This window comes from Anastrepha obliqua, chromosome 5 (assembly GCF_027943255.1).
Source record: "Anastrepha obliqua isolate idAnaObli1 chromosome 5, idAnaObli1_1.0, whole genome shotgun sequence".
Lineage (NCBI taxonomy): Eukaryota > Metazoa > Arthropoda > Insecta > Diptera > Tephritidae > Anastrepha > Anastrepha obliqua.
In genome coordinates, this window is record NC_072896.1 from 20,954,514 (window position 1) to 20,977,933 (window position 23,420).

Here is a 23,420-nt window from a genome sequence, read left to right on the forward strand (position 1 = left end):
ACACAGATGCATAACAGCGGCTGGCGAAATTCGACATATGGAACACTTTATTGTAAATAAACTTATTTGTTTTTAGTAATTTATTTACGCAGATGGTTGCGGGCTTGTCTACAACTTTTGCGATGAGACATCGTGCAATGATAGGCCACCATTTTGGCTGGCCTGGGCAAGCCTGTCCTTGCATTTTTCACTTGTGTAAGCTGCTCATAGAAATCAGCAGGCTTTAGCATCGTTGATTTGCCTAAATAACTCAAAATGCATTACACATTTCTTTTTTTACATTAAAACAATTAACAGTTATGAAATTAGAGTACACAGCACCTTGCACAAATCCCTTGAACAACCACTTCTCATCCGCAACATTTTGCAACCTTGCCAAGAGCTTCTAAATAAAATTGAGGTAAGCACTCTTGTGACTCAGGTCTGTGTACTCAGCACACCTACACTGCAAGCTAAACTAATATTTGTCATACAGTTGTCACGTGAAATGTGCACAGTATGGCTAAAAAAAAAGTTACCACTGCATATTTGACTCAAATTAGGAAAAAAGACACTCAAGTATGCGAAGTTCAATTGCAAAGAGTGTTTTTTTAACAAACAAACTTTTAAGTTTTATAAAAATATACAGCCTTAGCCAAAAGAATTAGGCAACCCTGTAAAATATAAGTGAATGTGTCGCTAGTGTGTTTAATCTTTGATTACAATAATAAATTGTATTGTATGATGAGAAAAGCCAAGACATACTGGATGTGTAAAGAATAAAAAGTTGCATTTTCAAAGGTAACCATAAAATATTTTGACATTTTAAATTTGGTAGTCAATGTGTGAATAATCTTTGGTGCAAAATTATCAACCGGATACAAACAATGCATAAAAAAAGTGAACTTTGTTACAACAAAAGAGTGAGAATCCAAGTTTTACGAGAGAAACGTTGAGATTGACAATTTGGAAGTATGTTCGCGGTGCGCAGTCCAATGCGATTTTCGGAGGCGAAACCCCACCATAATCAATTAAAAAGTGGAAGAAAACGTCTCACTAGTGAACGGGAGGATCGAAAACGTATACGCTATTCACTTACGGATCGTAAAAAATCCTCTTGTGCCCTTACAATAGCACAGCTGGAAGCAATTTGAAAACCCTTTAGTGCTCGAACAGCACCTGAAGAAGGCTTCTGAAAGCAGCATTAAAAGGATGCACAGCCCGCAAGAAGCCGTGACTTTTAGAAAAAATCGGAAAAAGCATTCGAAATGGCTCTTCGATACCAGCATTTTAATTTTTAAAACGAAAAATACAGTAATTAATGGTGTGCCTAATACTTTTGGCCAAGCACAAATACGGCTAAAGAATTGTACTAAGGTTGCAGCGGCGTATGATTAACCTAAAAATACCTGCTCTAACCACTACTAAGCCATACCCATATGAATTCTTCTCATGAATAAGTACACCCGGTTGCAAAATTTGAAATATGCTACTATTTTTTATGAAAATATAGTTCATACTACAACAAAAGCTATATAATGCAAAGTTTTTACAAAAAGCTTAAAATTTTTTAAAATTTTATTGAATCTTTCAACTTTTTAACCAGAATTGGTAGACATTTTTAAACTTTTTTTATGCAGTTTTTAATCCATTGAAGTTTAGTTTAATAAGGAGCAAGTTGAAAGTTACTACAAAATACATTTTATTTTTCACAAATTGTTTTCGCTGAGGTGTTACGCCTTTTTTCCACACATTTCCTTAAATCTTCCAACATATTAACCAGAAGTGCTTAAACTTTTCTGGGTATGCCCATTTGTAGCCCATTGAATTTTAGTATAATAAAGTGCAAATTGAAAGTTACTACAAAATACCTTGGATTCTTCACAAATATTTTTCGCTGAGCTATCACGCCTTTTCTTCCATACAAAATACACCCTTGATTTTTTTATATTAAAGAAAACACCTAGCGCCGACAAAATTATTACATAAAACATTTAAAACAGCGAGTTATTATATTATTTTATTTTTTTGCTTAGTCACTAGTGCAGAAAAAAAACAAAAAAGAAAAATAGTTCTGCGTTTTTGGTCTCTAGACTGTCAACAAAAAAGTTGATTTCTGGTATTGGGAAAAATGAAAACAAAAATTAATATTTGCTTACTATTAGTCACGCACGTCACACATGCAAATGAAATGTATGTAAACAAAAGTTATTTAATAAAATGTAAACAAAGTTAGATAATTTGGAAACCAAATAAAATCGAAAACAATTACGTTAGCGTTTCAGTTCTACTAACTGCTCAATGTCTTAATCTTAATCTTAAAAATAAACTTAAATGGTATTTCGGTTGAATAGTCTAGCTGATCTGTAAAACGATCCGACAAAGATCCGGGGTCCATACTGATGCCGCTTAAGGTGGTTGTTGTTATGTAAGGTGCTTCAGAAACATTCTGAGTGCAGTTTTTGGTCAATCTTCAGCTCTTGTGCGTAGGCATAATGGCTGACTTGACAATTTCTATAATTAAAAAAAATATAAAAAATTTATTGTACACTTATTTTCAACAGCTTCAATTGGCTCTTTTGGGTTTCTTTCCTGTCTGAGATTTTGCAATCAACGAACTGAGCTTCCAGCTTCTTGTCTTTATAAGTACATCCTTTGGCCCTGTACTCCATACCGTTCCATCACTTCAGTGCTCAAACTACTAAAATGCAAAAACGAATTCAACGGCTTAAATTTTTTGAATTCCGGTTCATTCTGCTGTTGAGTTTATTAAACTTAAATCAAGTTCCTAAATAACATTTTGTTGATCTTGAGGCAGCAAATTTCTTTTGTGACGTTGCTGTATCCTCTGTATGGAATAATTTTTCCTCAACGTCTCAATTACAATTTTTGGGTCTGAAGTGAACCGTTTCGTATTTATGGTCTTGCCTTCATGACTCGGTCTTCAGGCCATAAACAAAAATATCGGTTCACAATATGGTCTACATTCCTCGCGTCTGTTGGGTGCGAAGAGAGATCATTGAATTTTAATGGCAACCAAAAATATGCGTGGAGTGTCTGACAAAAATAATTCAAATTAAAAAATAAAAATTTAATCCTAATAAAAGTAAATTTTTATCCATTAGTAAATTTTATCTGAGCATTACTGTACATAAAAAAGCTAGAGAAAGCTTTAAAAAATTAAACCTTATAAAAATAGTTAAAATTCAAAATAAAAAAAAATTAAAATAACAAAAAAAAAAAAATTTTATTTAATTTTAAACGTAATAAAAATATTAAAATTTGTATTAAATTTTTTAAATAAATTAATTTTAAATTAAGTTTTTTAATTTTTATCCTTTGAGACTTTAATCTGAGCTTTAGTGTACGTAGAAGGAGAATGCTGAAAATTTTAAAGCTATAAAAAACATTAAAAAAATAATTTAAGTCTAATAAAACTAATAAAAGTTTGTATTCGCTAGTAACTTTTATCTGTGCATTACTGCATATAGAAATCGCTGGACAATCCGTTTTATCCGTTGGTCACTTTTATCTAAGCAATACTTTATATAAAGTACAAGAAGTTGCTAGACAATACTGAAAAAAAAAATTTAAATAAAAAAATTTTAACAAAAAAAAATTTAAATAAAAAAAGTTAATATAAATAAAAAAATAATTAAAATTAAACAAAAACAAATAAAATAATTAAAACTAATTAAAACTTTTATTGATTTTTTTAAATATTTAAAACACAAATTTTTTCTATTTGTATCCGTCAGTAACTTTTATCTGTACTGTACATTACTGTATAGTATATAGAAATTGCCGGTCAACACTGAAAAATTAAAGTATAGGGTTATTCAATAGGTGCGCTTCAACTTGTTTCCGATAGGGAGGGCGAACGACGCAATATTTTTTATTTTCGCTCGTCATTTGTAAACTTCATTAGTATACGTTTCATCATGGAACGCTACACACTTGAGCAACGATTGCAAATCGTGCAAATTTTGTATGAAAATAATCGTTCTGTTGCTGTTACTTTAAGAGCATTACGGCCATTTTACGGTCCATTTAACAAGCCGTCCCGTTTTGGGGTTATGTGAAGTCATTGGTCTACAGTAACAAGCCGGCGACGATTTGTGAGCTCAGAGCCAATATTGAACGCGAAATTGCTGGAATTTCGGCCGATTTATGCAAAAGAGTGGTCGAAAATAGGGTTCAACGATTGGACTTCGTAAAACGTGCACGCGGTGGGCATGCAAAAGAAATCGAATTTCATACTTAAATGTATATGTTCAAACTCGATAATAAAAAAAAAATTAGTTAAAAAAGTCAAACCGTTTGTGTTTTATTCAAAAAAGTTCAAAAGTTGAAGAGCTCTTACTGAAAAACCCTATATATCAAAAAATTTTTCGTTAGTAACTTTTATCCCAGCAATAATAAAAATAAATAAATAAATAATTGGCGCGTACAGTTCTGTTAGGTGTTTGGCCGAGCTCCTCCTCCTATTTGTGGCGTGCGTCTTGATGTTGTTCCAAGCAATACTGTGTATAAATATAAAAATTGATGGATAATGCTGAAAAAATAGATCTTTTTAAATTTAAATCTAATAAAAGTTACTAAAATTTTATTTAAATTTTTTAAACATATTAATTAAAAAAACATTGAATATGTTTCCCTTAGAAACTTTTAATATATCTGAACATTACTGTGTATAAAAATTGCCGGACAGTGCTGAAAAATTTAATTTAATTAAATTTAATAAAATGAATTTAAATTTTTATTCGTTAGTAACCTTTATCTGAGCCACACTGTATGTAAAAGTTACTAAATAATGCATTCTAGGAATTTCGAGAGACCGCAATATTTTCCAGCTCAATTGGCATGAAGCTGCTTACTTGCTTGGTTGCGCATGTACCTACATATATTTACATTTAGTTTTGCATACATAGATATGGGTAAGCAACCCTGCAAGGAAGCGGATCGACTTCATATAGGTGCTCAAACTCATAACCATCAGTTACCTCTTTTTATTTGGTGCTCCAATCAACTTGTTAATTTTATACGTCGATATATGTAAAAAGTTGAAAAATTTGATGCACATGTTTAGAAATTCCTCAACTTTTCCTAAATTTCACACAGAGTCTGGAACATTTTTTTTATAATTTATATAATTATTATATTTTTATTATATTTTATTATTTTATAATTTATTTATATTTCAAAATGGATTATGCTTTTCTAAAAAATTAACGAAAAAAATGTAGCATAAAAAATATTGCGAATATTGCAAAAGAAAAACTGACTTAATTATTTGATCAAAAGTGTATACGACCATAGTTTCCAGCTGGAATTTTTTTCCACTGGGCTAAACTTTCTCCAGAGGCCAATCTGTGACTACTTGTAATATACTACATATGGAGATACTTAATGTCGCACGTGTGCTTCTAGTACTGCTCAAAGCATGCAACTGATTCGCCACCTTGAGCCTGAGATGTAGACAGCAAGTCAGCGTCACAAAAGTTCTTGAGTTTGTCATGTGGCAAGAATTGTAGTTGATGTGGTGACAACAGGTGCCCAAGCGAGTGAAAAATCATTGTAATACACATACATACACATATTTATTTTATGCTATTAAAGCAGAGGACAACGTGTGTAAGAAGCAGAAATGCCACCTGGCGATCACTCTTAGGGCCAGCTGATGGGTAACTACTTTCAAGTGATGAGCCTTGCTTGTGCAAAATTTATTGCTTCGTATCTTTGTATTTAGTTATTTGCATATGGAAAAAGTATACTTGTTTATATATATAAATGCATTCCACTATCTTTCAACACTCCTAAAATTAGTATTTGTACATTTTAAGCAACCTTTTGAAAGGGCTGATAGACTTGCTTTAAGGTAAGAGCCTTTTAGTTTTACACCTTTCAGAGGTGTGGGCTGATTTTTCAGAGTAGTATTAGTTGTTTGCTTACAAAACTATATTTTCGTTTGTTTTCTGTCGCGTAGGTGTCAATTTCAGCATTTGGAGTTCCACGAATTGATGCTGATTAACAGCAATAAAAGAAGAAAAGTCATAACAATTGAAACAATTGAAAATGAAAATTTAAGTAAAAAGCAAATAGCTAAATTAGCGAGAAAAAGTGATTTTTAAATAAGTTTAAGCAAAACACGCACACACACGCACACTCTAACACAGCCCACGTCCAGCAATTATGTTGGCAAAAGAAATTCAAGTCCAAGAAATTGGCAATTACTTGTAGAGTCATAAAATCGAAGATAACGACCGCTACGCTAAAACGCTTTTATTTGAATATACAGATTTATGTATGCATGTGGATGTGTGTGTGTGTATGTGCACACGCATTCATGCCAGAGCTCTTGGCACGCACAACTCGCCTGTTCGAAGAGTAGTTGGTCGCGCGCAGACAGCTCGTCCACATATATAAACAGCTGCGTACAACACCAAAAACAACGGCAAGCAAATATGACCAAAAGTAATAACAAAAAGCAAGCAAAAAAGGATAAGAAAACCAAAAAAAAAAAAAAAATGACAAAAGTCAAATGAAAAATACACAGCCGAATACACAAACGCGATAATTTTGATAGAAGTATCTAAATGCAGTACAGTGCCAGGGTGTTTCCCCATGCCCACGGACGGCTGCGGTAGCTATGGGCGATGGCGGTCGGCATGCGGTTAGCAACTTGGCTGCGATGTTGGTCCATTGACGTCAGCAATGCCCCCAAAGCAGTGTAAAGTAGGCGTTGGTTGGGGTAGGGTGGACGGTCGCCCGTTCGGTCGGTGGGTCAGTCACTGCTGCAACCAAATGTATTTCGGTGCTGTTGGCCACAGCTTGGCGAGCAGATCAAACTGAAACATCAAAAACAGAAAAAAAAATGAAAAACAAAAAAAAAAAACCAAAAAAAAATTCAAAAAAGACAAATATTAAAGCAAGCGATAGAGTAGCATAAAATGGGCATATCGCAGTAAAATCCACTTGGAAATTTTAGTTTAAAATGGATTCAACTTATTTTTAACTGCGCGACCACGGCAATGTGTATTTGATGATTGGTAAAGAACAAAGATAAAAATATATTCAGTTGAAAAAAGAAAGAAAAAAAACAAACGAGGCGAGAGATAAATGCTTAAGTGCGCGTACACAGCTTGTAAAGACAGGCAAGAAACACAAAAACAGAAGCAAAAAAGTGAATAAAAAAATGGTAAAAAGGGGCAGCCACATTTGTGTAATGTCTTGTAAACAAATGGGCAATGGGCCTGCAGTGGCATCGACTGCGTCAGCAGCAGTACAAGCCCACAAATTGCACAGCAGACCATAATGCCGGGCTGTAAGGGCGTTCAAGAGGGAAAACAAAATTGCAACATCAACGGGTAATTTGCGTAAATGCGTTGCCACAAAACCAATAAATGTTCTATTGAACTCACTTGCAACACCAGCAATGCCTGCAGCGAGAAATCAGCTTTAATATTTTCTAATACATACATACGAGCATAAGCTTTCAATTAAAGTGGTGCTCGTTCTTCCATCTACTCGATGCCAGCACCAACTTATTACTTCTGTAGGTCGATGGTCGATAAAGTAATCAAATTAAAGCAAATAATTCCATTTATAAATCTGCTGCTATCGCTGGATCATTTTCAAATGAGAGCGAAACTGAAAAGTGCTGCTAACGAGGCAACTTAATCCTCTTCTTCTTGTTAGCATTAAAGTTCTTGATGTATCATTGCTTCATTCGCAACCACGTGCTATCTCTCCCCAATATTCATCCAATGCCTCATGTCCACAGAGGAGTCTAAATCCTTCCAACACCTCTCATCTACAGAGGCATTTACATCCTTCCATCAGGTTTTAGCTTTTAAAGTCTGCGTCCACACCTTCGTGTCATCCTTTTCTTGGGCGTCGTCTTCTTCGGTCTCCAACCGGGCACAATTCAAGCGCTTTTCGTGCTGCTCGCTCTTTGTGCCCGAGTCATCTTAATAGCTCCAACGCATACTTATATCTAATTCGAAAGAACCTTGCCTTACAGGTCCAACAATTTTTCTTAGTAGGCACTTTTCTTTCAAAATGCAGTAGCCATTTAATGTCAGCAACTTTCAACGCCCCCACTCACATCCGAAGGTGAGCTTGGGGTGAATTAGGGCTTTATAAATCTATAATTTTTTATTAGGTAACCTACTGGGGGTGTATAATCGAATAACGCATCCACCTAAGGATTTGGCTATCTGAAGGTTTGGCTATCTGTGTAAGTAACTTCGACTGCCACGTCACTGGGTGTTCTTTCATTTCTCATGTATAGTAATCACACACTCATCCAATCAGTCGTTGCTAAGATGGCAACGAAGTCACAAGAGTGAAAGTTGCGTTGGTTTTTTCGTATATCACCACATCAACTCAGTTTTTTCCTAAACAAATCGATGTCGTGACCCCGGTTAAGTCAGCAAATTAGCTGAGAGCCGGTTGACAATCTGATGTTGGCCACACTCCTGCATTCTGTACATCCACCTATAGCTTATCGAGCCGGTATGGGTGCCAGCATACATTGGAAGTACAGCACGCGAAAAAGCTATAGCACTTCAACATTTTGATCAATTTGAACTGTTTTATTTGTGAACGTTAATTACTTTTTTTTTGTTAAAGAATAGCCCGCTTCTCTAGATCTTAGAACAAAGTTTAAGGTAAAGTTCCCTCACGCGAAAGAATGGGATTTGAATTCTGTAGTCAAAGAAATTCCAATCGCACTTTACACTGACGGATCGAAGATGGATTGCGGCTTCGGCGCCGCTGTACGAGTATATTCGAATGTCCTCGAAACTTCTTTTCGCCTGTGGAATTGGAATACTATTTTTCACGAAAAAGTTCTCGGCAAAAGGGAAGCTTGTGGGATAATTAGAAATAATGCACAGCAACTATTGGAATTATGTATTTTTCCATATAGTCAAGATGGCTAAAATGACTGCTATTCAAAAATCATCAGACAATGCAAAGAAGAACTTAATGCTTTAGCGCTCATGGCAGTCGTCACTCTCATCAGGGTACCTGGCCACAGGAATATAGAAGGAAATGAGAAAGCTGATGAACTGGCAAGACAGGATACATCCTTTAAGGAATCTGAAGTGTTAGAAATAGGCTGCCCCCTTAGGCGTGCGCAAAAGGGAGATCTTCCCGCTATTGCAGAACCAGGCCATGGACAGATGGACTAACACGGATACTTGCAAAATAAATGAAGAAATGTGAACTAAATTTAACAAATACAGAACTAACAAGTTGCTATGCAAGCCACGAGCAGATAAACTACTTCAACAATAACCGACCATTGGCCTTTGGGAGACTGTGCCAGGGAAATGTGATGACCATACAACGATAGATTTGGAAGTTGCAATCAAGAAGAATCTAAAGAAATAGTCTTTCACCATCCGTGCGAGCGCCCAAATCTGAGTGCTCTATAACATAGAATGCTGGGGGATGCTCGATGGCTAACTTGAAAAAATTGCAAGAAAAGAAAATAGACAACGTAAGAGGATTCAGAGTTAAACCAGATGGTTCGACTAATAAAAAGTAGTGGTTTTACAAGTGTCCTGTCAAAATGGCATATTTGGTGTTAACAAGGTCTGGACTTTATCACTCAGAAAACATCTCCACCCCCATCACTATAACCCAATGTTTAACAAAAAGCAAATACATCTAAATTTCAAGCGGTATACAAAAATTAGAAAAGTTCCACAAACTTTTCATCGCAATTCCATGGTTTTTAATTGGAATTTTTAGGCTAATTTTTGCCATGCAGTTTTATATCTTACTAAATTATAGAAATTTTAAGCAAAAAATTGGGTACGCAGTTTTATGGTTTATTAAATTTTAGTTCAATAAAGTGCAAGTTTGAAGTTGTAAAGAACCCAGTTGATTTTTTATAATTCTTCCGCGTTTTTTTCCATATAAAAAATGGTTGAATCTGTTCTTTTACATGGAGAAAATACGTAACACTATCAGAGAAAAATTTGTTAAAAATCACTGAGGATTTTTAGTCACTTCAAACTTGAATTTTATGATGATCCACTTGAAATTTGCATTTTATTCTGAGCTGTGAAACTGCATATCCAAATTTTTCTAATTAAAAAATTAGAAATTTCGATGAAAGTTTTTCGATTTTTTATAAATCTTGTGGGAAGTTTATATTTGATTGTGTTCTTTTTTACAGAATGAGTTGTATTTTTATAAAAAAAAATATTAGAATTAAATAAAAAACAAATAAAATACTCAAAACTTGTCAGTATGTCTCACTGCCTTAGTTGTTAAATGCACTGTAAATTTAAGTATAAGAAGATATCTCAATTTTTACTTGATTTTCCGATTGCGTAAATGTACCAACTGAAAGAGATGCGTGGAAAAAGACACATAGCTAAATCGATTGCTCTCATTATTTTGCATATTTTGCGCTACAAATGCATATACCGATTCAATTAAGTTCTCACAAACGATCATTCTAGTATAAATATAAAAAAAGGTGTATCATCAGACACCTTTGCTAAATTCTTAATTTATTAAAACTAATTTGTTTCAAAAGAGCTTTCCAGAATTGATAACGCTTTCCTGCTGGGGGCCCATCCCCATGTATGTACGTGCTTACAACTGCCCACCCACAGCACTTAACAGCGCCCTGTTAGCTGTAGGGGTACATAGTGCAATCAACGCTGTAGGACATGGCGTATGAGTACTGCATACGTCAGCGTAATCGTTCCAATTGAAATTCTGCTATTTAATCACTTAAGCGTGTATCTTTCACTACTCACCGATGCGACTCATTTATCTTGTGAATTTCTTTAGCAGCTGGCGAAAATTACTTCTTAGAAAACCAAATCGTACAACACTTTTACACGCAGCTACTAGGCGAACTACATACGCGTACACCGACGCAGTATTAGTAAAGTGAAGGTTTTTTATATTTTTTTTTGTTGTTTTATATGTATTTCTAATTCTTAATTAGCTTTTAAATTTTTCTTTAAAGACTCCTTAATCATATCGCACGTCATCATGGATTTTTTTTACAGTCGCATTTAATTTTTTTTCTTTAGTTTGTGGAATAAATCAATTTCCCTGCACGCCTGCTTGATCTGGAGCATGTTCAGACGCTTGGACGCCCCATTTTCGTAGCACAACATCTTCTTCTTGCTATTTTGAATTAATTTTTTACAAGTCTTTTGTTGTTTTGTTTTTGTGGACACATTAAAATGTTTTGTCTGTCACCTCTGGCATTAGCGACGCATTAAATTTTAAGTCTCACACATATGGCAAATTTCCATATTGTTAAAAATTTTATATGTTGCATACGTGTGCGTTATATGACTGTATGTGTGTGTGAATGTGTGTTTATTCACTTTTTCGATTCTTTTGTTTTACAGTCCAGCTGAAGATCAAAGTGATCTGCAGCTATAAATCAAAAAAGTTAAAATTTAATTTTTAGTTTTATGTCATATGTCAGCCACACTATTTTTTATTTTATTCACATACATACCCGTAGTATTTTTGGTTTGTGATCCAATCAAAAATTTGTGCAAATATTATTTTCCCTTTTTTTATTTTTATTTTTTTGGCAATTTCTTTCAATGCTTGTTCGTTTTTTTTTAGCTATAAATTTTGCTGACGTTTTTCTAAAGAAAAAGATATAATTTGTTTAAAATAATTGTCAGGTGCATATAAACAGACCACCTACGTGTTTAATGGCAGTAATACAAATACGCAGACATACATATATTTATATGTATACTAGACTTTTTCTTAACAAACACTACGCTAGACGGCTGTTGGTTAGCTAAGCGCATGGAAATATACCGAACAGCGAATAAGACATAATTAAAGGGATTTGTGAAATCATACAGAAGGATTTGCTAAATACCTTGAATTGGGTCACAACTGATGTGAAGTTGATTGAACCAAGGGATTAGTGTATTTATTTATTTTTTATTTTTTCTTTTTATTTTCTAGGAAGCAACAAAGGCATTTAATTTTTCAATACAATGCTTTTTTTAATAATAATTTTTTTTAATAATTTTGTTTTTTTACTTTTAATAAGTTTATGTATTTTAGTTTTTTCATTTTTGTTTACACAAAATATACAATTTTAGTACAAAAGAAGCCAGATTTCATACCAAAAAAAAAATAAAAAAAATAAAATACTTTTTCCATATTTCCCCCAATCCTCACACTAAAGTCAATCCAAATGCAATGCGATTTTCCGACATTTTACAACATTTCTATATTCCTCTCATATCCTCAACCCATCAAGTCATTCTAAATTCAGTGCGATTTTCCGACATTTTAGAACAAAGTGCTAATAAAGTAAACTTTCACAGTTTAACGGCATTTTTAATACTAAATTCGTTGTAATTGATTGTAAATACTAAAATACAAAGTGCATTAATTGTGCAATATTTGTTTAGTACTTAGATGTTTAGTAGCTCAATTTGACATGCCGCGCCAGTACTTAAATATTTTAGTGGTACGAATTAGTTTGGACTTGGCTGTAAATCTATTTGCAGGAAAGTAATAAAGTGTGCACTGGATTTGATATTTTCTGAAATTAAAATTTATTTTATGTGATCGCCGTCTACCTGGCTAACAAAGCTTCTCAACTAGTAGCAATAAAGAAAAATTGGCTGAAAAACTCGCCCATGAGAAGATGCCATAGGAAGTGGTAAATTATGATTATTTTTCTAGGCATTTTTTGACTTTGAAAGCATCTGTCAATTACGGCTTGTTGGCCTGCGACCTTAGAAAATGCCACACGAGATAAATATAGTTTTATCATTTACACGTGCTGCTGAATAATTAATGCTAGATAAACAAACAGATGCCGTCGAAATGTGTAATACGGTCACCACAACCTGCTGATGTCGAATTGTCGCTAGTAGAAAACTCCATGAGCGATTCCTTGTCGAGTCAGCCAGTCGATTTGAGCATTGACTTCAATGGTTCTGAAAATTGGTTTACTTGATGGTTGGAGTATTAAAAGAATTGAACTGAAAAAATTTTGACAAAAAAATTGTTTTTCTAAAAATTGGTTTAAATGTAGGCTGGAGCATTAAAAAAAGTAAAATGAAACAATTTTGAAAAAAAAAATTCCCCGAAATTTTTTAAAGTCGGGAGCATTAAAGTAAATAGAATCAATTTAAAAAATTTACTTTCTAGAAATTGGTTTGTTTGAAGGCTGGAGCATTAAAGAAGTAAGCAAACAATTTTGAAAAAAAAACATATTTTTTTGTCTAAAAATTGGTGTATTTAAAGGCTGGCTCATTAAAAGAAGTACACTGAAAACATCAAAAAAAAAATATTTGTTCTAAAAATTGTTTTATTCGAGAGCTTGAGCATTAAAAAAACTAAGCTGAAACAATTTTGAAAAAAAGCAAAAGTTATTTTCTAAAAATCAGTTTATTTGCAGGTTGAAGAATTAAAAAAAGTAAACTGAAACAATTAAAAAAAAATTTTTGTTTCTAAATGTTTTGAAAAAACTAAAAAAAAACTATCATTTTGAGTTTTATTCTTTCTTGAAAATTTTGGTATAGAGTTTTTAAAGTGAAATATTTTCGCTTCTTTAACATTAGCATTTAATAGTTTAACAATTTGTTTTGTTTGCCAAAAAGCAACGTGATTTTTGAGCCACTTCAAACTTGCACTTTATTATACCGAAATTCAATGGGCCATTCATACTCATGCATACTTGATATTTTTTTTAAATTTTAATTAAAAAATAAAAAAAAGTCGTATTTAAAAAGTAAAAATTTTGCTAAAAATTTGCTGTATTTTTTTTGATTTTCACAGAGTTTGAAACTTGGATTTATCCGGATTTTGTAGGAGAATGAACTGCATTTTTTTAGGTTTTTTTTAATTTTTTATTTTATTTTTTTATTTTTATTTTTATTTAATTTGTTTTCAAAATCTTTTATTTATTTTATTTTATTTAAAAACTTAAAATTTTGCGAAAAATTTGTTAAATTTTTTTTTTCAAATTTGCATAAAATTTGAGACTTGGATTTATATGGTTTTTGTAGGAGAATGAACTAAATGTTTTTGACAAAGAAGTAGACTGAAATAAAAAAACAAAAAATAAATTGTCAAAATATATGCAATAACTCTGAGCTCTGTGTTCAGGTTTAGAAGAATGTAAAATATTGTTGGGATTACTGATGGGAAAATATCTCACTACATTTCACGCAGCTAAAATGGGATTCAGAACGACGCCTGTGACTTATGCGAAGAAGAAAGGCGTATATTAGCAGACGTCCTTTGCCACTGCCTTTCTCTAAGTAAGTCTCGTTACAACTGCCTGGGATCGATATATTTTTCATCTCTGAAGAATATTGCTGACAAAAGTTTAAATTGCTTATCAACTCTCACCAAGACATGTATCACGAACTATGTTTAGCACGACTCCAACAACACAGATATGCCTAACCTAAACTTAGAAAAATTTAGAAATAATAAAATACCCTAGCATTTTTAACTTGAAGTATCAAAGACGCAACTCTTCTCAATATATATTATTTTACAAAAACTCGTACCCGAATTTTTTCAGTAGTTTCCCTGATTTCTTTCAAAGGAATTAACACTATTTTCTATCATACCACGACACTTAAAGAGGTGCCTTATATACAACTTCAGTTTATATAAAAATTTTAAATTATTTTCCACGATGAGTTGAGACTAAGACCGTATTTTTTTTTTCAATTTCATCGTTGGCAACGAAGTATCCAAATAAATCAAAAACACTTCAATTTATAAAACAATCCAAAATAAACTTGGATAACTCTACATACATCATTGCATACTACACATTTTTCTTAACTTAATTGATTTCAAATGAGAAATACTTTACAGTTGCTTAATACACGAAGGTTTGTGTTTGTTTGTATTGCCTAATTTATGTTAATTTCTTATACAAACCTCTTAAAGTCGCAAATACACATACAACTACTCCTACTCGAATGATGTGAGCTAATTTGCTAGAAATCGTGGAAAACACACGTTTCCTTTAAATTATTTGATTTGAAAAGTTCTTCAACGTTTAGTCGGTTCTTCAACAACAATTCAACAACACGGAAATAAATTCGCCACAATGGAAGTGGATAATGACTTGCTATTATAATTATGAACAAATTTGTGTAAATTTATTGCATGTACCGATGTATAGCTTAATTCACATTAGTGCATTTTGTTTATGCTATGTAGTGTTAATTGTTGCTAAAAATACGCTCTTCGCTTGCAAAAAATAGCATTTGCACATCTGAATAAGAATTTTTCTGCAAAGAAAGAAAAAAAGAAATAAAAATAAAAATCAAACCACAGTTGGTTGAGAAATAGAAATTCGTCGGTTTGACTAATAGAAATTAACACATAATAATTTATATTTAATAGTTTGGCCGCGGGGCAATGCCGAAATTTTGTACTTACTCCTTCCACACTAAAATTGCCGGAGGTGCCCAAAACTAGTGTGGCCAAGATGGGTGGTGCAGGTGTGTTCTGGGCTACGTAGCATTTTTTGTGGACACCTTTTGGCCTAGGTAGTTTACGTTGACAGTTTCAGAGCTTTGCGGCGGCATTAATAAATGTAATCATAATCATAATTAATAAACCACAGAATATTATTGTAAGAGTATGAACATGAAATTGAATGACTAGCTGTAAACAGTTACAGATATATAAAAATTTTTTAAATATAAATTTATGATAGTAGGGGCCCTCACAGGACATTGTCTCATAGGAAATCATGCAAGGAGATTGAATGAGCGTTTACAATCATGAATTCTGTCATAGCTGCAAGAATGAGGAGGTGTTGGAAACAATTCAACACATTTTTTGCACATGCGCGGCTCGAGTCAGAAGCAGGAACCGATATCTAAGATCCTACTTCTTAATGAATATAGATAATCTATACACTTTAGGAATCAACAACCTTTTACGCTTTGTCAAAAGCTCAGGATGATTCAATATGGAAAGGGACATGTAGCCCAGTCCCTGCGACTCACAACGGGCCCATTTCGTTGTCTAAGTGGCATCGCTGTCTCTATGTGCGATGCGGCTGCCAAACCGTACCTAACCTATTGAATTTTACCTTATTTTGGGGGTTTTTTATTATTTATATATATATATATATATTATGAGGAGCTTTTTCGTGGCAGAAATACACTCGGAGGTTTGCCATTGCCTGCCGAGGGCGACCGCTTTTAGAAAAATGTTTTTCTTAATTTAGATGTTTCACCGAGATTCGCACTAATTCCGAATAGTAATTACGCACCAACCCATTCGGCTACGGCGAGTTTAGTTTATAATAGTAATTTTTTTAGTCTATAGTATTTTGAATTATTTTATATATGTAGTTTATTTTATTTCATTTTTATTTATCTTTACCCTTATATTTTTTATTTCGTATTATTATAGTATTTTCTATATTTTATCTTACTTTGTTTAATTTTATTTAATTTTTGTGTATCTTTACCCTAAACATTTTTTTTAGTTATTTTACTTAAATTTCTTTATTTTGCGTTATTGTTGTCTAATTTGATTTAACCTAAATTAAATTTAAATTAATAAAATTAATTTCATTCAAAAATTTATTTTATTTATTTTAATTTTCTTTCAATTGGATTTCCTTTATTATTTTTAATTATTATTATTTTTATTTTTACTACTTGTTTTTGTAATTTATTTAATGCAGTTTAACTTAGCTCGTTTCAATACAATTTTAGGATATTGTGTTTTACATTATCGGATTTTATTTTATTTCATTTCATTTTATTTATTTTTTACTAATTTATGAAACTTATTTTACTTTAACTTAATTTTGTTATTTGGTTATTTTTAATTAGTCACTCTTTTTAAATTCGCTATTTTAATTTTATTTAATTCATTTTAGTTTAATTTTATAATTAGCTTTAATTTTTGTATATTCTAACATATGCTATGCTATGCCATGCTATATCATGTTATGCCATGTTATGCAATTTTACAAGATTTTTAGATTACATTATGCCATGTTGTAGTTATTTATGTGGTTTTGATTTTTTTTTTTATTTTAAAAAGCTTTATTTATTTTATTTACATTATGTTGTGTCATGTTATGCTAAGTAATAGTGATTTTTTTTTTATTGTATTTCGTTATATTTACTAGCTTACTTTTGTCATTTTCTGTTATGTTGTATTATGTCAGTATATGATAGCGTATCTTACATCAGTTATTATGTTATGCTATGTTATGTTATGCTATGTTATGTTATGCCAGTTTATGATTTGCTAAGTTATGTTATGTTCTGTTATGTCAGCTTATGATATTCATGTTATGCTATGTCAGTTTATGATATGATATGTATCATCATTTTATATTATGTTATGTTATGTTACGTCAGTTTATGATATGCTATGTTATGTTATGTCCCGTTATGTCAGCTTATGATATGCTATGTTATGCTATGCCAGTTTATGATATAACATGTATCGCCATTTTATATTACGTTATGCTATGTTATGTTATGCTGTATGTCTATCATGCTGTGCTATTTTATGTTATTTCGTGCTGTGTTATATTACTTTGATTTCATTTTATTTTGCTATTTTTATTTTGTGATTTTATTTCACTACATTTTACGCCATTTCATGTTGTGTTATTTACTTCACCGCTTTTTACATCATTTAATTTATTTTTATTTTATTTTATACTTTTTGATCTTTTGGCCAGCCCCATGGCGATGCGTATGCTTTTCAAAAATTCTAGCTTTTGCTTTTTATGTATACAGTTAATAAAAAATAATTTTTCACTCATCATATTTTTCGCGAAATAAATTAGTCTACACTTCATCAATCATTTTACCTCTTGATTATCATAAAAAATACTGCGAAATTCTATTTATAAACACTTATAATAAAAAATGTATATGTATGTGCATAAAAGAAAAGAACAAATATTCTCATATAGATATTGCAGATGTTCACTACACATCTACGCAGATGATGGGTTAGACATTTTTTGCAGGGAAGAGTAAAATTAACTTAAGCTCATTAAGCTAAGTACTTGCGTAGAATAGAGAAGAGAAAAAGATAAGATAGTGGTGTATTTCTCGCCTTGCCTGATTTTACCTTTCAAATAATTTTTTTTTCAAATATTATTAAACAACCTAAGTAGACCCACAGTTTCCTGGTCGCCTACCAGTATTCCTTAATGAAACGAGTGTTGCAGTTGTTGCTTGTGCTTTATCCTTCTGTGTTGATAATTGAACTTTCATCTACATGCTTTGGTTTGGTATGTTTCCAGCCTGCCCGTTTTCAGGGAATATAGTTTTCAATCATTCTCGTTTGGACTTATAAAGATATATTGCACTGATTTCTCCTAAGCCTTTGCACTGTGCGACATAGGATTATTTTGTGTAAACTGGGCTCTTTGTTTGGTTCTCACTGATTGAGGACTGTTAGTGTAAATGACAATATATAGAGGTTGATACTACAGAAACTTTCACTGCAGACGAAGACTGGTTCTTTGGTTCTTCTCTTAAGATGCCGCTCCCATAGTTTGAGGACTACAATTTATGACCTTCCATTACTATGGAATACTATTTTCAACAAACATTCATATTTCTCGATAAAAAACTCTACATGTTTCGTTCTTTCTTTGTCTATTGCTCACTAAAGTTTCTATTTCTTGTTCAATTCCATTGCTGAAGGTGATTTTGCTACTTCTCTGTTTCTGTTTGTTTTCCAATTATTCTCTTTGTAAATTAGCCGTAGTAGCTCTGTTTGTCGTGTAAAAGCCGAGCAGGTTTCCTAGATTCCTTTCGATAACATGGTTTGTTACGAGTACTATCATATAACGATTTTACTATAGCGATTTGCCAACGGATGCTCTACACAAGTCCACAGTCGGTTTCCATAGTCAAATATAGTGGTTATCTAACTGAACGTAAAGCTCAGTCACCTCTTGAGACATAACTGGATAGATGTGGGTGGAGTTTCAAGTTTCAATGAACTTTACATACCTATGACCCTACCTGGCTCTTATCTGGTGCATATAAGTATACATATATCAATCACACAACTATTGACTAAGCAGAGTTCGATGTGTTGAAAGACACAAAACGGATAGTTGAGTTAAATATTTTTTTTTGTTTTTTGTTACCTCAACATTGGCTTATACGACCGTAATTCAATATCTCAGAAGAAAGCTTCGCATATTATGTCAGTTCTGTAGAACGATGATCAGCTACAAGATATGTTAATTTGGCTATGGAGTTAAATTTTTTTTTAAATATCCGTATCCTAGTATGCTTGACGTACTTTATAGCGCTAGATATTCTAGGAACTAAAGAAGAAGAGAAACTGAGCATACGGCAAGTGAGGCAAGTACGGCAAGTGAGCAATACCCAGCTCATGCCATTGAGAACTACATTACAATCAACAGATTTGAATTAAATAGATGATATTTTTCCACCGTTGCCGAATGGATTACGTAGGCTCGAGTCTCCGTGCATGAATATCAAATAACAGGAAAAGTTTTTTTCTAATAGCGGTCGCCACTCGATAGGCAATGACAAACCTCCGAGTGTATTTCTGCCTCATAAAAAAATCAGACTTAAAACTGTGGATCCCTTCATTTGTGTTAAATAAAATTAACAAGTATCTAAAAACGCTTTGGATATCACACCAACGATTATACCTCTTCAAGTTTGATGAATCTGTTTCAGGAAACTTCTTCTGCCTTTCAGTGTTTAGTCGTGGTGTTTGGCCGGAGTCTGGATATTTTTTTTTAATTTTTATAAACTTAACGTTCATTTGAGAGATTTCTTCGCATAAGACAAAACCGACACGCCCTAATGAATATACATTTTATTTTATTTTTTGTTTATAATATATGCAATATTCTAAAAATGTTGATGACAACAATGGGAATGAGTAACGAAACCACGAGTTGGTCTATACGTACGAGTAAATGATAACGTAGACTACAATCGAAGTTAGCTAATATGAATTAAAAATATATTTTCTTTTATATTAGAATTTTAAAAGCTTTTTGCAACCTTCGTTTGTCTTAAGAAATTTCCGCTCATTTCATTTGATTTACGTATTTCAATTTGCTTTCCTTTCTTGTTTTTTCTATTTACAGAGAAACGCTCATTCTCTTTCCGTTTGCGGCGTTCGATCGGCGATGGCGGCAGCACGCACAGCAAGAATAGCAATAATAATAGCAGCACTTGCACCAACAATAATTCATTGTTGTCGCCCGTGACCAGCGCCAAGCTGGAGCTGCCGAATTCGAGCGCCTCGGTAAGCCGACGCAGCAGCATCTATAAGAAGCCAGACAAGGATGACAGCGGCATAATACATATTGTGCCCGACATTGAATTGCCATTGATGACATTCGCCGACCAATATGATGTGGAAAAGACACTGGCTGAAGGTTGCTTTGCGCGTATTTTGCTCACTCATCATCGGCCCACCAATACAACGGTGGTCTTGAAGGCTGTGCATGCTGAGTTGGCCACACTGAAGGATTTCCAAAAGGAGTTTCATCTCAACTATCAGCTATCGCATCACCGCAATATACTTAGCGCTTATAATGTAGCCTTCCAGACTAAGGATTACTACGTATTTGCTATGGAGCATGCGCCGTATGGTGACTTGGCGGCAAATCTCGGGCCGCATGGCTTGCATGAGTCTGCTTGCAAGACCATCAGCGAACAATTGAGCTCGGCGCTGGGTTTCATGCATTCGAAGAATTTGGTGCATCGTGACTTGAAGCTGGAGAATGTGTTGGTCTTTACGCCGGACTTCTCGCGCGTCAAGCTGTGCGATTTTGGCACGACCACCAAGAAGGGATTGCTAGTGCACAAGGTGAAGCACACATGGACCAGTTGTGTGCCGCCTGAAGTGCTCGAGATTGTTAAAAATGAACGCATCATTTGCATGCCATCCAGCGATTCGTGGCAGTTCGGCATATTGTTGTACAACATTTTGACGGGCAGTCCACCGTGGAACATGGCCGATTGGGTGAAAGATACACAATATTCTAACTTTATGAAATACGAACAACGCAAGACGACAAAAATACCCGATAGCTTCCGCCGTTTTTCGCCACGTCTAATGCGTTGCTTCCGCAAGTATTTAACACACGATCCAGAGGATCGCTGCAAAGTAACCGAAGTCACGAAGTACATGAAGGATCGTTGGGTTGAATGCCGTATAGCGTCTTCAAAATCGGCGTTGCTCATCTCACCGAATCCCGATCAGGATTCGTGTATCTACCTGAATAAGCGTGAAGGTCGGTTGTCCGGCGACGATAATAAGCTGAAGTTGAAGCGTATGATGTCCAGTTATGGTTTGGATAATTCCATCGATCAGACGGTGGTGCGTAGGCGTGTCATTGAGTGGCTATCGACGTGCGACACCAATTTCGATTCGGATCTGGAGAGTCTGGCTGCGCTGGAGGTGGCTAATTAGAAAGTAGGAGGCGCGTGGAAGGATACGAGAAGCGCGCTATAAATTTGGTTTAAGTTATTGAATGCGTTTGTTGCAAGCATCGCAACATCAAGAGGCGGGAAAGCGGCTATTGCAACTCCATGGCGATTATTTCGCTGCGAGACAAGACATCACAGATTACATAGTACATAGGTGATCATCATCACGAAAGGCGGCAAAAAATTTAGTGGCCGCAAGAAATTCAATACAGGTCATATCGACAATAAGTCATATTCGAGTACCAACTGCACACAAGAATTTACTGTAATAATAAACACGAGAGAGATAGAAGAGAGTCGTATTCGCGTGATGCGCTAACTGATATATACTACTTATATGATGTAATGATAGAAAAAAATAAAAATAAAAAATAAAATTTAAATAAAATGTAGGCTTATTTGTATACAAAACGAATAAAAGAAAATAAAAAAAGCACCTGTAAGGTTAATTTGAAGAAAAATGTTAAAATCGTTTGTTTCAACTTATCTCGAATATTTCCACCATGCAGTAAAAGCTGGTAGCCTACTATGTGACGTATTTCATGCTACAAAAATCGGAAAATTTAATAATTAATTGATATTTTGGACTCCAGTTTACACATTTTTGTTCAATTTTTGGTTATTATATTGTAAAATGCAGGGCATTTCACGCTAAAACGCCGCATATGAATATAAATATTTGACGGAAAAATGAATGAAAAATATAATCTAGTGATTCTTTCTTAAAATTTCCAATGTTGTAAAATTTGGGATACTTTATGTCAAAAACTGTCAAAAGAATGACTTGACTTGTTGAATGCCTATTATTGCATTTCGTTGTTATAAAAAATTGTTACGCTTGGGAACTACAAAAAAAAAACTCGTTTTGTTTTAATTATTATGAAATGCAAAATTTCTTTTTCAGAACGTAAAATTTTTTATTAAATAATTTTTTGAGTGCAATATTTTTTTTTTAAATATTTGTATCTTTTGGTTTGAAAATTAAGAGCAAGTTTTATGTATGATTCTATATGTTTTTTAATTTTTTATACACATACATTTTTTTCAGTTTGTTTAACTTCAAAGAAAATTCAAGAAAAAATTTAAGTCATTTTTTAATTCTATTTTCTTGTGAATTTTTTCAATTTCATACAAAAAATGTATTCTTATTAAAACCTTAAAAATTCATATTATTATTTTATTAATTAATTAATTTGAAATTTCAAATTTCATTATTGTTTAATTTGTTAATTTCATTGTAATTAATTTTGTTAATTTTTATTTTATTTTATTTATTTTATTTTATTAAATTTTCCTTTATTTATTTTATTGCTTTATTATATTTTTATAATTTTTAAATTTTAATTTTTTAATTTTTTAATTTCTAACATTTTTGGAAAATGTTAAAAAATGTGTATTTAAAAAAAATGATTCAAATTTAAAAAAAAATTTATTTATTTCAATACTGTCTCAATTTTCAATCACTCTTAATTGTTTATACTCAGTTTTAAAGTTCTATGAAATTGATGAAAAATAAAATTTAATAAGAAAATCAAATTTATTTTTAGTAATTTTTTAAAATTGTATGAAATAAAAAAAAAAATAAATTTTATTAAGAACTCAAAACTTAATTTTATTAGTTTGTGAAATTATAATTAGAAATGATTAATTTTATTATGATTTGATTCTTTTAATTTAATTTTTAAACACAATTTTTAAAGTGTATTAAAATTTATTAGCTCTTGTGAGAAATTAGAGTAGAATAATTATTATATTATATATATATATTATTTTTTAATTTTTTAATTTCAATATGAACATTTTATTTGAATTTTATTAAAGTCTTTATCAGAAATTTATTTTGTACATTAATTTTATCATAATTAAATTATTAATTTTTTTTTTAATTTTGTTTCTTTGCTTTACTGAGATTTTTTTAGTTCTTGTATGAATTTTTTTTCATTTAAGAAAAACTTT

At 32.5% G+C, this 23,420-nt stretch overlaps 1 protein-coding gene across 1 annotated transcript in view; it reads left to right on the plus strand.

Moving 5' to 3' along the window:
- LOC129248518 (serine/threonine-protein kinase meng-po) overlaps window positions 1-22,301 on the plus strand; it is a 65,502-nt gene extending 43,201 nt beyond the window's left edge. The window contains exon 2 of the mRNA XM_054888092.1: window positions 20,114-22,301. Within this exon, the coding sequence (XP_054744067.1) occupies window positions 20,114-21,447 (1,334 nt within the window). The 3' untranslated portion in view covers window positions 21,448-22,301. The remainder of the gene's footprint in view (window positions 1-20,113) is intronic.
- Window positions 22,302-23,420: the final 1,119 nt, after the last annotated feature.